At 39.8% G+C, this 14,930-nt stretch overlaps 1 protein-coding gene across 1 annotated transcript in view; it reads left to right on the forward strand.

The window, feature by feature from the left end:
* The window catches only part of ZSCAN2 (zinc finger and SCAN domain containing 2), a 31,367-nt gene extending 17,762 nt beyond the window's left edge, over positions 1-13,605 (forward strand). Inside the window, exons 3-5 of the mRNA XM_043980082.1 lie at positions 2,439-2,530; positions 2,911-3,037; positions 9,906-13,605. Coding sequence (XP_043836017.1) covers positions 2,439-2,530; positions 2,911-3,037; positions 9,906-11,344 — 1,658 coding nt within the window. The 3' untranslated portion in view covers positions 11,345-13,605. The remainder of the gene's footprint in view (positions 1-2,438; positions 2,531-2,910; positions 3,038-9,905) is intronic.
* The last annotated feature ends 1,325 nt before the right edge of the window (positions 13,606-14,930 follow it).

The following is a 14,930-nucleotide window of genomic DNA, read 5'->3' on the forward strand; positions in this document are numbered from 1 at the left end:
GTGGGATAGTGAATTGAATAGGGATATGTGGGATGGCTGTACTGCAGTGAACAATCAATTGAGATTATATAACATTAATTTGTATTGAACTCAGTCAGTACAGTTTCATGATTTTCTCCAGCTTCATTCAGCAGAAAGTGAAGAGAGAAACCTGCAGATGATGGGAATAATCTAAGACTATAGCTTGACAGGACTGGATTGGTGACAGGCTAAGGGGGCAAGGGCATCCCTCGAGAGAAGAGAATAATTAATTGAGGACAAAATTGAATAGGAAGAAGGCAAGCAGGCTACCTTGCATTGTGAAATTGTACAGTACTTTTAACAATTCTCAACTAATCCTTAATTTTTTTAGACTTTAAAAAAATACAAATGTTTTCTCAGTGGTTGTTTGCTTAGGAATCTTAGAACACAATTTTGATTTTGAAGAGTCAATGTTGTACGTGAATTTCATTTGCAAAATAGGTGGGCAAAAGCCTACCTGTACCTTTTTCATACTTTCCTCAAGGATATCCTTGATGTCTAGATGATTTTGATGAAATTTTCATAGAGCTAGGAAAGTACACATAGGAGTCTGGAGTTATTGCCATTCCCTTGATTGACTTTGTTTCCCCACATCTTTGGTGTATTCTCCTCTTTCATGGACCTTGAAAACTGAGCCCTCATTTATGTTCCCTTAAACATAGACTTCTTCTGTGTATCTTTGATCATGCCGGTCAGTCCTTCCTATTTTTTTTTTGCGCTGTTTCCATTTCCTCATATAGCACACTGTGTATTGTAATGGTAGAGTTCCTACATCATGCCACCATTCTTCTTGATGGTGAAGAGTTTACCACAGACAACATTATCTGACTTTACATTTTTTTCATCTATTTGCTGTCCTTCTAGTTATATCCTTAAATGTACTTGGGGGGGGGCAGCTAGATGGCACAGTGGTTAAAGCACTGGCCCTGGATTCAGGAGGACCTGAGTTCAAATGTGGCCTCAGACACTTGACACTTACTAGCTGTGTGACCCTGGGCAAGTCACTTAACCCCCATTATCCTGCCCAAAAAAAAAAAAATGTACTTGGGGGGGGGCAGCTGGGTGGTACAGTGGATAAAGCACCAGCCCTGGATTCAGGAGGACCTGAGTTCAAATCCAGCCTCAGACATTTGACACTTACTAGCTGTGTGAGCCTGGGCAAGTCACTTAACCCTCATTGCCCCACAAAAAATAAATTAAAAAAATAAAAATAAATTTGAAAAATAAAAAAATCTTCCCATAACGGCAGTTGATTTACATTGCTAAAACTTTTTAATGAAATCGTTCTAATCTGTGCCCTTGTCTTTTCCTATCTCCAATTCTTTTTTTTTTTTTTTTGGTCTTACGATTTCATTTATAGAAAGAATGTCGAGATTGATGTGATTAAGTTCCTCCTGTAGCATATCTATTGGTTATCTGAGCAGGATTTCACAGAGAGACCACTAAAGGCTATATGGATGTTTAGTGGTGGTCTAAAGCCCATGATTCATAGTATCTAGTTCCTTTTTCCTTCACTTTGACCCCAACACTGCAGAAGCAGGAAGGAGGCCCACAGGACTAAGGAACATTTCATATTCATCACCCAGTGATCAACCTGCTAGTGATGAAACTGTCCTTGGGCCAGTCCTTAGAAAGGAAACCTGGACCATACTTGAAATCTTTCCATCATGGTAAAAATCAGCCTGAGCTTGTGTTTGGCCTGAATAGCCTTGAGAATCCAAGGTTACTGCTCTCCTACAACAATAAGGAAGTGCAGTAAAATTCTATTTAGATTTTGTAAGTGATTATTAAATATTGGTTTAAATGAATGGAATTCCTTATTGCTTAAAGTTCCAAAGTGTGGGAGCAGAGACTGCCAGATTCTAGGCCCTGACTTTATTTTGATGTCTCTTGTGCCTGAATCAAATGAACTTTTGGGGTTAAAAAACCAAACCTATTGCTGCTGCCACTCAAGTGGCTTTCCTGACTAGGAGCACCCCCAAACAAGTGGGCAACTTGAAAACCCTTTATGTTCTTTCCCTAGGCAGTGTGGCTATAGCGAATAGAGCAGCACCTACTTTCCCATCCTCACTGGGAATTAACTAGTCCTTTTCTATTGTCAAAAACACCTTGCCTTATGTCTAGATGCGACCAGTTAAATCGGAGCTTCTTAAAATTTTTCCACTCTAAACTCTTTTTTGCCCAACACATTTTTACATGACCCTGGGTATATAGGTACGTAAAATAGGTATACAAATTAAACATTTACTGCCAAATTTTTTGTGACCCCCACATCCAGTTACACGACCCCATATGGGGTCATAACCTACAGTTTAAGAAGCTTTGAGTTAAATAACTTATCATTTCTTAATGGGCTCCTTAGATAGGAGGAACGGGAATGGGCCTGGTCTCTAATGCCCCGCCCCCTCCTCCTTTAGCTCTCTCTATCGCACGTGTTCCAGAATTTTCTGAGGAGGACAGCACCGAAGACCAAGTTATGGAGGCTGCACTCCTTATGGCCAGGGCTCAGGTGAGTTTGGTGGGGAGAGTCCTCCTTTCCCTTTCGTGCTGCTGCTGCTTACATGCAACTTAACCATTATCTGATAAAGCTAAAGGTTGGTTTGGTTTGTTGTGGTTTTTTTTTCACACTAAGATAACCCCATCAAAACAATTTTATTTGGGAGACCTTTAGTTTTCTCTTCAAGAGGAATGAGTATTTTCCACAGGCAGCCCTAGTGTTTCTCAGGCCACTCCCTTGCCACACCATTAGCATTCCATTACTCCAGAACTTCTAACTTTGAGGGGAGAACAACTTTCCTCAAATATCGAATATCGTTGCATGCTTTGATATCTTTGCAGGGGGGTTGTCCTTGAGGCAGCAGATCATTGTGAAGGGTGTTCTTGTTTCAGCGGCCGGGGACGTTTAAGGATGGAGAAGATTCTCCCTCCCAAGAGGAGCAAGAAGGTCTAGATGCTGTTCCAAAAGACCTCTGTGGTGATGTGATGCAGGAGAATTATGGGAATGAAATGTCACACGGTAAAGATTTATTTTCTCTGGAAATATTTTTTTTCAAAATTTCATCCCTAGATAGAATAAAAAATGACAGCTTACATGTTCAGAGTAGCAATATTTAAACTAAGATGTTGCTGAGTTCTGTTGAGTCCTGCCAGGGAAGAATAGTTACCACATTCTGGAATCAAAATTTGTTTTATATTTCTATTATCATTTCATTTCGTTAATCTGAATAAGACCTTCACTGAAGGTGTAAGCTGTACCTGGATCCCTACTGTGCCATACTATAAGACATGTCAGATTTTAATATGTAGAATATTGTAGAATATGTAGAATGTAGAATTTTAATATGTAGAAATCAAACACCTTTCCGTTATTTATGGACACCAGTGGGATTTAACCACAGCAAAACATCTTACCTAAAAACAGCAAATAATGAGTCTTGATTTTAGAAGTCTATCATTGAGCCTTTAATAATTTTGTTAATTGCTCTTCTTACCTAAGAATAGGTACTGCTTATTCAGGAAGTCTAATTTTACAAAGCTCTTGAGCTTAATCAGACTATCTCCTTTCTGATCATTAAAAGTATTCATCAAGGGACATTCTGTACTAGGTACTCTGCAAAACAGTATAACTTTTCTAGTCACTAATATAGACATAAATGATAAAACAAATCAGCAAACAGTTGAACACAATGTTAATATTATACGTAAGTAAAGGGTTAAGTGCAATCCTGGTGAGTGGAACAGGGTTCTTGAAATTGCCCATTTAGACAGAGTAAGATTCCTTCTCAGAGCCAAGGGTGAAAATCGTGGAGTCAAAAATCTGAGACTGGAAGGGACCTTAGAGGTCATCTAGTCCAACCCCTTCATTTTACGGGTGAGGAAACTGAGCTTCACGTTGAAATCAAATGCCTTGGGACAGCTAGGTAGTGTAGTGGATAGAGCCCCAGCCCTGGATTCAGGAGGACCTGAGTTCAAATCTGGCATCAGACACTTGACACTTACTAGCTGTGTGACCCTGGGCAAGTCACTTAACCCTCATTGCCCTGCCCCCCTCCAAAAAAAAGTTCCTTACAGGATTCAAACCCACATCCTCTGACTCCAAATCCAACACTCTTTTCTACTATACCAATATTTTGGCTTCCCTTTGGGAGGATAGAAAGGCAAGCTATGGATAAGAAGTAGATCCAATAGTGGTAGAGCCAAGTAGCTCTAAATTAAATTGAAGGAGCTAAATCTAGGCAAGGTATTTACCACCTATAACACAACACAGAATGACACACTTGATTTTTTTTAAAAAAAAGGTTATTTTTCATAGTATATTCATCTTGTTTTATGATGTCAAGTTGAAACAGAGGACCTGGTTGCAAATCCCAGCTAGCTTACCATGTGAAGTTGAGCACACCCCCTTCCTCTCTGTAGGCCTTAGTTTTCTCATTTGAAACAATAAGGTGGGACTGGACAGTCAACCAAATCCCTTTTGGCTCTAAATCTATGGTCCTGTGATATGTTACAATGAAGGCTCAAAAATAGTAGACAGTAATTTTCAGGGCATACAACTTTCTTTCTTTCTTTCGTTCTTTCTTTTTTTTGGGGGGGGGGGTGAGGCAATTAGGATTAAGTGACTTGCCCAGGATCACACAGCTGAGGCCAAATTTGAACTCAGGTCCTTCTGAATCCAGAGCTGGTGCTCTATCCACTGCACCACCTAGCTGCCCCAGGGCATACAATTTTCGTTTTGTTTTGTTTTGGGGTTTTTTTGTTTTTTTTTAGTAAGGCAATTGGGGTTAAGTGACTTGCCCAGGGCCACACAGCTAGTAAGTGTTAAGTGTCTGAGGCCGAATTTGAACTCAGGTACTCCTGACTCCAGGGCCGGTGCTCTATCCACTGCGCCACCTAGCTGCCCCAGGGCATACAATTTTGTTGTCTATACACACAAAAGTCTTTTCCCTCTTCTTGGCTCCAAGAAGATGGGTTTGAAGGCAATGCCATATGTCAGTCAGTGAGAATTTATTAAGCACTTATTCTATGTGTATATATCTTTGCTGCCTATGTAGCTATAAATGATGCAGAATGCACAAAAAGAAACTAAAGAGATCATCTAGACTAAGACTTAAAACATGGATTAAAAAAATTGCCCAGATAATTTCTCAGTAACCAATTTTTATGAAATGTAACTGCTTTGTAAGGAAATAGATAACTTTCCTTCCTTCCCTAATATTCCACTCTTTGAGTATAAGAAGCTAACGTTTTTGATCACTGTGTAAGATGACAAGAGGGAAAAAACCCCCAAACCAAACCATTTCCTACAAAACCACTGGGGTGAGAAGATGTAGAAGAAGGTAGTGAGGCCCTAAGGATGGCTGAGAAGAGGCAGTAAACACAGAGGAAAGAGAGTTCTGCCTCCAGATTGAGTTTATGGAGCTCTACCATGAAAGACTTGAGTTAATGCTGAAATGTATATTTAATGGAAACCAGAGGGAAAAAAATCTTGATTTCTGCAGGTGTTAGATATTGGTTTGAGGTCTGGAGATGTTAAATTCCTAAGGTGACATTTGTATATTTTAGCCTTTACTTTTTAGATTCAAACAGGGTTAAGGTGGAAATTTAGCTTTATTAAGAACATGTGGGCAGCTAGGTGGCACAGTGGATGGAGCACCAGCCCTGGATTCAGGAGGACCTGAGTTCAAATCCAGCCTCAGACACTTAACACTTACTAGCTGTGTGACCCTGGGCAAGTCACTTAACCCCAACTGCCTCACTAAAAAAAAAAAAAAAAAACCATGTTGTGTTATTTGCTACTCAGATAAGACAATATTCCTTAAAAATAAAAACTGACCAAGAAAAAATAAATATGAAATAATTCAATGAGATGGCCAAACAATATCTTGAGCAGCACAGAGGGTTGTGGCTCTTATGGAGACAGCCTTAAGCCCAGTTGAGTCAGGAACCAATAGAAAGGGGGCTACTAAATACTATTTAATTTGTTTTTTTAATGCAGGAGAACAAAATTTTAGCATGACTCCCAAGTTTGGCTCCTTGTCTTAATTTTGCCTTAGAGCTAATGTTCCCTCAGATTCGGCTCTTTATATTAACTTTTGAAGAGTGCTGATTAAATATGTGGCCATAGGATAATTTGCTTTCTCTCTTTTTGTCCTGGGTAGCACATTGATTAGAGTTGAATGAATGACAGCCGGCCTCCTTGGCTTTGTTTCACCTCCATCTCCATTGACTCCAAGCAGCACAGAAACACAAGCATGTTCTGGCCTGAATTATCACTCCCAGTCCAGTACTTTCTTCTCTCACCATATTCTTGTCTGCTTCCTCCTGACTACACTGGCCTCCTCTGCCCTGAATTTACTCCACTGTTGGCTATTTGGGCGCTGCCCTCTCCAGGATTAACTAAATATATATATTGTGAATTTTTTTCTGTTGTTTCTTATTCTCTGTGTAATTTTCTCTCAGATCACTTCATTTTCCAAATATTATTTTAGCAATTGGCAGAAAAAATTTTGTAGAAACTATGCAATGTCTCTTAGAAGTTTTTAAATTTTTGAAAACTTAGAAAAAGAGACATCAGAGAAATGACTGAAGTGATGTTACTAAATATGTAATTACAAACATTTCTCTTTGAAATAATAACTTTCCTTCTAATGAAGTTTAGACACAATTAACTGTATTTAAAATAGTTTAGGGGGCAGCTAGGTGGCGCAGTGGATAGAGCACCGGCCCTGGAGTCAGGAGTACCTGAGTTCAAATCCGGCCTCAGACACTTAACACACACTTACTAGCTGTGTGACCCTGGGCAAGTCACTTAACCCCAATTGCCTCACTAAAAAAAAAAAAAATTAAAATAGTTTAGAAGCCTAGAAGCTCAGAGTTGGAAGGGACTTCATAGGCCCCCTTTGTAAGATACACAACTAAAAATCAGGGAAAAGCTATATTGCCAGTTGTTGTATATGTTGCAGAGGGGACTTTACTTGAAGTATCTTTCTTACCTTCTATGATTACTTCTCTCATTCTCCTATTCTGACCCTGATTAATTCTTTTGTCCTCTACCCGTGGGTGTCCACCATCTTTCAGTCCTTAGTTTTTCTGTTTTCTGCCTCCCCTTAGAGAACTCAACAAGTATTATGCTTTGAGATCTTTGTAGATAGCTCCTAATTACTATGTCCAGCACTGATCTCTCCCATCCAACTTCCAGTCACACAGTCTTGGTTTCTTAAAGGACATCTGCCCACATGTGAGTGACCCACTGTTAGCTGAAGTTTCATATATCTGGAATCAAATTCATCTCCCCTCTCCAAATCAGTCTTACTTTCTAACCTTCCTTTCTTGGTCAGTGGCCACACCATTCTCCCAGTTATACAGGATACAAATGTTAGAATCATTCGTTTTTTACCATATCTATTTAGTCAGCATTAGTCCTGCTCTGAAATGTCTCTAAGATTTTACTATGTCTTGTCTATAATCCCTGCTACCACCCCAGATTGTTGAATAACCTAACTGGTCTTTTTGGATCTAGTCTCTGGTTACTGCTACCCAATTAGTTTTCTTAAAAACTTTCAACACATTACTGTAGACTATTATTACCTAACAAATTAAGTACCGCTACTCAACCTGGAATTAAAATTATTTGTGTATTTATTCTTCCCATAATCCCCCAACTAGATTAAAAACTCTTTGAAGTATCTTATATATCCCTCTAGCCCTGAAGTGGATAGAGAGATAGAGAGATATAGATATGTAGCACTAATACATATATATGCAAATATATAGCATATATCTATACACACACAATATAGTGCTAAATAAAAAATGACTTGTTGGAAGTACAATTTAGTCTCACCTTACCTGTTTAACCTTATGTCACATTGGTTTCCAGCATGAACTATTCCTATTTATTGCTCTGACCCTCCCTCTTTATTCCAGCCTGCTAGGTTCACAGAATAACATAAAGCAAACCTGAATTTATCTAAGTATTTTATTAAGCCTGCATAGTTCCAGCTAAAAGATGTGGGGAATGCACTTGCTTGTACATGCATTCAAGTTCCATATCTCCTCTGGATACAGGACCATACTCATTAAGCCACATCTCATTTCTCCCATTCCCATGATGTTCACAGATGTCACTTCTCCCTCACCATTCCCCAAATGTCATTCAAGCATCAGTCTCAGATAGCAGAGCTTTGTTGTTTTCTACAATTTCTATAGCCTTGCACAGGCCCAGTCCAAGACCCAGTGGAGGCAAGGGGTTCTTCCGCTGTCTTCTTGATTGATGCCTCACTTTGTTCTCTGGTTTTCTTATCCAGCCTTCTTCCTGATTATCCTGCATTCTTGGGGTCTTCCCTTAGATGCCTTGTATATCTCATGTGTCAACTTCAAGGATAAAGACCCCCATTTGTCCTTTCTGTGTCATATCCCCTTTATCCTTGAGATAGCATGCTTACAATAATACATATTAACATGGAGCAAATGAGGTTATTGCATATTCCATTGAAAGGCCCTCTCCTTTACATCTTGAATCTGTACTGACTTCTTGCTCAAGCCATGTTCACCCCCACCCCCAAGCTTTAGTCAACTTTATTCCCCTTAGACACAGTAACACTATTTATCTTAATTTCCATACATTTCCCCCACTCTTACAGTGATTACTTCCAACTCCATTTCTGTGTTCCTGCTGTCCTTGTCACTTCCCTTCCTCCCCAATAGTCCATATAACATTTACTTCCTTGAAGACCCGACTCATATCCTACCTTTTATAAAAAACCTTCCTTCACTCCTTAGCCCATGTTGAGATGGCCTTTCTTTGAATTCCCAAGATATTCATAAGCTATATCAGCATTGCACTAGGTACTACAATGTCCTCAATTTAATAATATATAATTTTAAGTATGTTTATGTATTTGTGTGTGTGCATAGTTTTCCCTTTTCTCCCCAACCAGATTACAAACTATGGCAGAGACTGTGTCTTCTAAATTCTTTGCATCTCCTATAGCAGAGATGTCAGACACTCAGCCACATGTGGTACACAACACTCCCAAGTGCAGCCTGAATGAACCAGATTAAAATGTGATGGGGGCAGGTAGGTGGCGCAGTGGATAGAGCACTGGCCCTGGAGTCAGGGGAACCTGAGTTCAAATCTGACCTCAGACACTTGACACTTACTAGTTGTGTGACCCTGGGCAAGTCACTTAACCCCAATTGTCTCACAAAAAAACAAAATGTGATCAGGAAATATTTAATAAAATAAATAAAAATACAACAAAACATAGATAACATTACATTTTAAAACTAAGTTAGTATGTGACCCACAGGGAAATTTATATATGGATTAGTGGCTTCTAATTCTATTTGACTTTGATATCACTGCCCTATAATATTGGGTTCACAAGTACTTTATAACTTGTTGACCATGGTTCATTTTGTGTGCTGTTAGAATGCCAAGTAATATGATGGTGGGCCCTAGACAGATACTAAATGAAAATGATAAGTATGCTTACTACTCCATTAGAGCAGAAACTGACTTTAGGATTTTATCTGTGGAACAAACAAAAGGTATCATTTGTGTACCCTGTTTGCTTCCTGGTGAGCAGATTTCCAAATTCTAAACCTGACTTCACCTTTCAACTGAAGCAAAAATTAGAGTCATGTATCGACATTTCTAGGCTTTGAAGAAAAGGAAGACATTCATTCCTACTGAGGTGAGATGGTTGTGAGGATTGTTGGGTAATCATCTTGAAAGAAGTGGGGATTAAAACCCTCTTGAACTCTGAGACCTCTTTATTCTCATCAGAAAATTTTAACTTTTCTTTCTTTCCTTTATAGTTTCTTTCCTTTTCAATGAAAGAAATTATTTACAAACATGGTTTTTTTCTTGATCCTTTCAGATTTTGAAATCCAGAGTGAGAATGAAGAGAATTACAATCAGGAAATGTTTGAAGCAGTGGAAGAAAATATGCTATCAGGAAGGCCTGAAGGGGAAGGCATTCAGCATTCTGATTGGGGAAGTGATTTTGAGAGAGACTATGGGATAGAGAGGCCTCAGGGAAATTCCCAAGCAGAGGAGTATAGGGAAACTACTTCACAGGACAGGGAAATAGGGCAATTCATAGGCCTTCAGGGAACCTATTTAGGTGAGAAGCCCTACGAATGCCCTCAATGTGGGAAAACCTTCAGTCGGAAATCACACCTTATCACACATGAGAGGACCCATACAGGAGAGAAATATTATAAATGTGATGAATGTGGAAAAAGCTTTAGTGATGGCTCAAACTTTAGTAGACACCAAACAACTCATACTGGGGAGAAACCTTATAAATGCAGAGATTGTGGGAAAAGCTTTAGCCGGAGTGCAAACCTAATAACACACCAGAGAATCCACACAGGGGAAAAACCCTTTCAGTGTGCTGAGTGTGGGAAAAGCTTCAGCAGGAGTCCCAACCTCATTGCTCATCAGCGAACCCACACAGGAGAAAAACCATATTCATGCCTGGAGTGTGGTAAGAGCTTTGGTAACCGTTCTAGCCTTAATACACACCAGGGAATTCACACTGGAGAGAAACCCTATGAATGTAAAGAGTGTGGTGAAAGCTTTAGTTACAACTCTAACTTAATTAGGCACCAGAGAATCCACACAGGAGAGAAACCATATAAATGTACTGAGTGTGGACAAAGATTCAGTCAGAGCTCAGCCCTTATCACACACCGAAGGACTCATACAGGAGAAAAGCCCTATCAGTGCAACGAATGTGGGAAAAGCTTCAGTCGGAGCTCAAACCTGGCAACACACCGGAGAACCCACATGGCGGAGAAGCCCTATAAATGTGGCGAGTGTGGGAAAAGCTTCAGCCAGAGTTCTAGTTTGATTGCCCATCAAGGCATGCACACAGGAGAGAAACCCTATGAATGTCTGACATGTGGGGAAAGCTTTAGTTGGAGTTCCAACCTTATTAAACACCAGAGAATCCACACAGGAGAGAAACCCTATAAGTGCTCAGAGTGTGGGAAATGTTTCAGCCAGCGATCACAACTTGTGGTCCATCAGAGAACTCACACAGGAGAGAAGCCATATAAATGCCTCATGTGTGGAAAAAGCTTCAGCCGGGGATCAATCCTTGTCATGCACCAGAGGGCTCATCTAGGGGACAAACCATATAGATGTCCTGAATGTGGGAAAGGCTTTAGTTGGAATTCTGTCCTTATCATACATCAAAGAATACACACAGGAGAAAGGCCCTACAAATGCCCAGAGTGTGGGAAAGGCTTTAGTAATAGTTCTAATTTTATTACACATCAGAGAACTCACATGAAAGAGAAGCTCGGTTGATGTAGCAAGAATGGGGAAAGTTTGCTATCAGGAAACTGATAGGAGAGGAAAGCCACAAGCATCCTGAAGGCAGTAGTTCTACCAAAAGAAAATGTATCTAATTCCCATTTAAAGGTCCATTCACTTTAATGTTCTTTAGAACTTTTTTGCCAAAATCTCACCACTGCCCATCCTGATCTCTGGAGTGCTGTCTTGTAGTCTGAAGAGCTCAAAAGAAACAGGACAGGAAAGAAACAGGACAGGAAAGAAACAGGAAGGACAGACAATGTGGATCATGGATCTGGTTCTGCCAGCAATTCACTGCATGATTCCCTGTCTCCTTCCTTGTACCTAATATTTTCCCCTGGTAAAATAGGGAGAATATTTCTAGTTGTGAGGAGAAAAACAACATCTGCAAAATGGGTCAGATTGCTCAGAAAAAGGCCAGAGATCCATATGAATGCTTGTCCTTTCCACAGCTTGGTTGTTGCTATGGTGCCTTTGTTCCATTCTGTTGTGCTGCCACTAAATATTTTCTTCTTGGATTAAATATATTAGGCTACACCTCTAGGGTCAAGGACAGAGACAGGGCAATACAGCCTTGTAATGAAAAGAAGAGGGAGAGATAGCAAGGTAAAGCCCTTTTCTGTTTTTGGAATATGCCCCAAGTACAGAGAAGACATAGAGTACAACCTAGAACCCAACTGTACTCTGCAGAGAGGGGCTGGGCTTCCATGGACTGGAAATTTATGAACTGAATTTCACAGTTGCCCACTAAACTAACCATGTAGTGTCCCTACCAGAGTAAGGAGGCTACATTGGGGAGTGGAATGTGTTGAGACTATATATCTGAAGGGGTAGAGGCCCATTTGAGACCGAGTGACTTCTACTACTGGTGATTATTTCTTCCTCATATGGTCGGAGACAGTTGCTACTTCCCTCATGGCTGGAGGAAACTTTTTCACTGACACCACAGATATGTAGCCCTATAATCATTTTATAGTAATTCATTCTATGCACTTGTATTTCCCTATAGATTATTTCTCTTGTATATCCAGCTCTAGAATTCTATCAAGTAGTTTACTGCATACTAAAAGCTATTTCTAAGGAAGTGCTGGTAACCATGTCATCTGGTCTGAGTTTAGACCCCTTTGGGAGGTCATCCTGTGGCTTGTGCCCATTTATATGTAACACTGCTATGGCTTTGTGCCTGTTGTCCCTGATTTTTGCAAGCACTGATGACAGTGAAAGGAGAACAGCTGAAGAGGGTTATTAGTGGGGCAGAGGACAGGCAGAGAAGGCATTTCTGGGAAATATGAAGCTGTCTCCTTCCTCTGCACATGGAACCTGGACTCAAGATGAGTCCTCAGGTCCCATGGTCCTTCATTCTCTTAATAAAGTATTCCTGTCCCTCTGCTGACTCAGTCCTTTAACTTGCATGGTTCAAAATCATGTGTTTCTATATCAGGAAGCCCCAGTCAGTGGATTAGGATTATGAAAGCCTACCTAATAAACTAAGCCAGTTGTCACTGCTGCCAATCAAAACCCTCCAACCTGTGAGTTTGCCAGGAGTCCCCATAGGGTGAGGAAGCCTGCTGGTATTTATCTCCTTCCTTATTTGGAGACTTGATTGTCAAACTGCTTCACCCTGCTACCAAGTTTAGAGACTTTACCATCATTCTTCAGTCTCCTTTCCTGTCCCTCTCCCCACAAAAGTGATTCTTGCTAATAGTTATGAAAGAAACAAAAGATTACTCTAGTTCACAGAAAGTTTTGGGACCCCTGTTGTGTACAGGATTTGCCACAAGGCCTGTTGTAGCCCTGTCCCATGGAACTAGCTGGCCAGTTGGAACAAACAGATGAGTGTGTTCAGTGATAGCTATTCCAGAGCCCTACATAGTGCCTTGCACAAAGTAAGTGATCAATAAATGTTGGTTGATTGTTCTCTTGATAGCCTCTGAGCAGGAGAAAAAAAATTTAAAGGACAGGACACCAGCTTTCCTCATGTAACAGAAGTATTCTCTTAGATGATGCATAATCCATTTGTCGTTGCTTCATTTTCAGCTACAGTTTAGAATTATGACCTGTAAATTGATTTGGGTTTTTGTAAAAATACTCTCTCTTTGGTGTAAGTGTGATTTATTTGGCTTTTGTAAAACAGAGCTGGCCCTCAATATTTGTTCATCTGATTGACTTTAACAATGCATTCTTTGTAACTGGCTTTAGTGAATGTATTCAGAGCTAAATACACTAACCAAATAAAGGCACATCGAAACAATGAATGTTAAACAGTCCCTCTACAGTTCTATCATATCCTTAATGGCCAGTATAAATCATTTATCAGTTTTAAAATGTAATTGACAGCATAAGCACATAACATTCATTTCTCTTCTACCTCCTCATTTAAACAACCAAAGTCCTCAGAGGACAGGGCTGGACTAGATCTCTAAGCTTTAGCTCTAAATCCTCTAAGGGTATTATAATCCTAATAGCTGTATAGAGATGTACTCCTAAGAGAGTCAGCCCTCATTTTTATTCGTTTTTAAGGTTTGAAGCAAGTCTTAATGATGATGTTTAATTACTAGTAAGTCATTTTATATTACTCCAGGTTGATTCTGTCAGGTGAAAGATGTTGCCAAGTATTGGTAATGGTGGCTTGCTGGCCTGGATACTTTAAGTATAATTGGACATGGAGATTTCTCAAATCAAAATGAACCACTGCACGTTTATAAACAAATTACAAAACGACTGCATAGAAAAATAAATTAACTAGATTACTAAATCAGTGAGAAAGCCTCAATAGCATGAAGTACTAACTGAAGCTTATGTCAGCTTAATTTAATCTGTCAGTTTTAGTTGTCTGACAGGTTTTTACGGGTTTACCCACAGTTCTGTCAAAACTATGCTCCATAGCTTAAGCTTAGTTGCATTCATGAACACATTTTCAACTCAGATACAGTTCTTCCCACATCCCAACAGTCCCTCTTAAAGACCCGCATCTGTGCCTAACTGCTTTAACAACAAAAACAGTCAATCTAAATAGTTTTTCTGTACCATTTTACATGCTGCTATGTTTCTAAATCACCTTATGATCTGTCAGTTCCCATAGTCATCATTCATTCACACAACCCCTCCTTTACCCATTAAAACTTTTTGTTGAATCTGCCCTCCTAGTTGCCTCCTACTGCTTCTGCTATCCTTAGTTAAGGGGCAGAGAGACTATCTAAATGTTTTCTTCCAAATGATCCTAGATCATTGGGAGACCTGGTCTCCAGAGCACCTGGCAGCTGTACACAGCTAAGTTGTGTTTTACAAGGATAAACTACCAAGGTTTTGTTGAGAAGCATCCTTTGGGATGAGGAGATTGCCATTCACTAATTAAGGTAGAAGCAGCTTTTTTTCTGACAGAAAAGTCCAATCTGGATGGAACACAGAAGGTATCCAATGTCTTAGCCCTCAGGTATTGCATTTCAAAACATAATAATTCCAGAAATGGTACCTATTCTTTCTCCTGAAGATATGGGATAGAGTGCATATGTGAGTTGTGTGTGAGTCTATAATTTCCATGTTTGACTTTGTTCCCTATCACAATTCTCACTTTCTTTAA

The sequence above is a fragment of the Dromiciops gliroides genome, chromosome 2, assembly GCF_019393635.1.
Source record: "Dromiciops gliroides isolate mDroGli1 chromosome 2, mDroGli1.pri, whole genome shotgun sequence".
Lineage (NCBI taxonomy): Eukaryota > Metazoa > Chordata > Mammalia > Microbiotheria > Microbiotheriidae > Dromiciops > Dromiciops gliroides.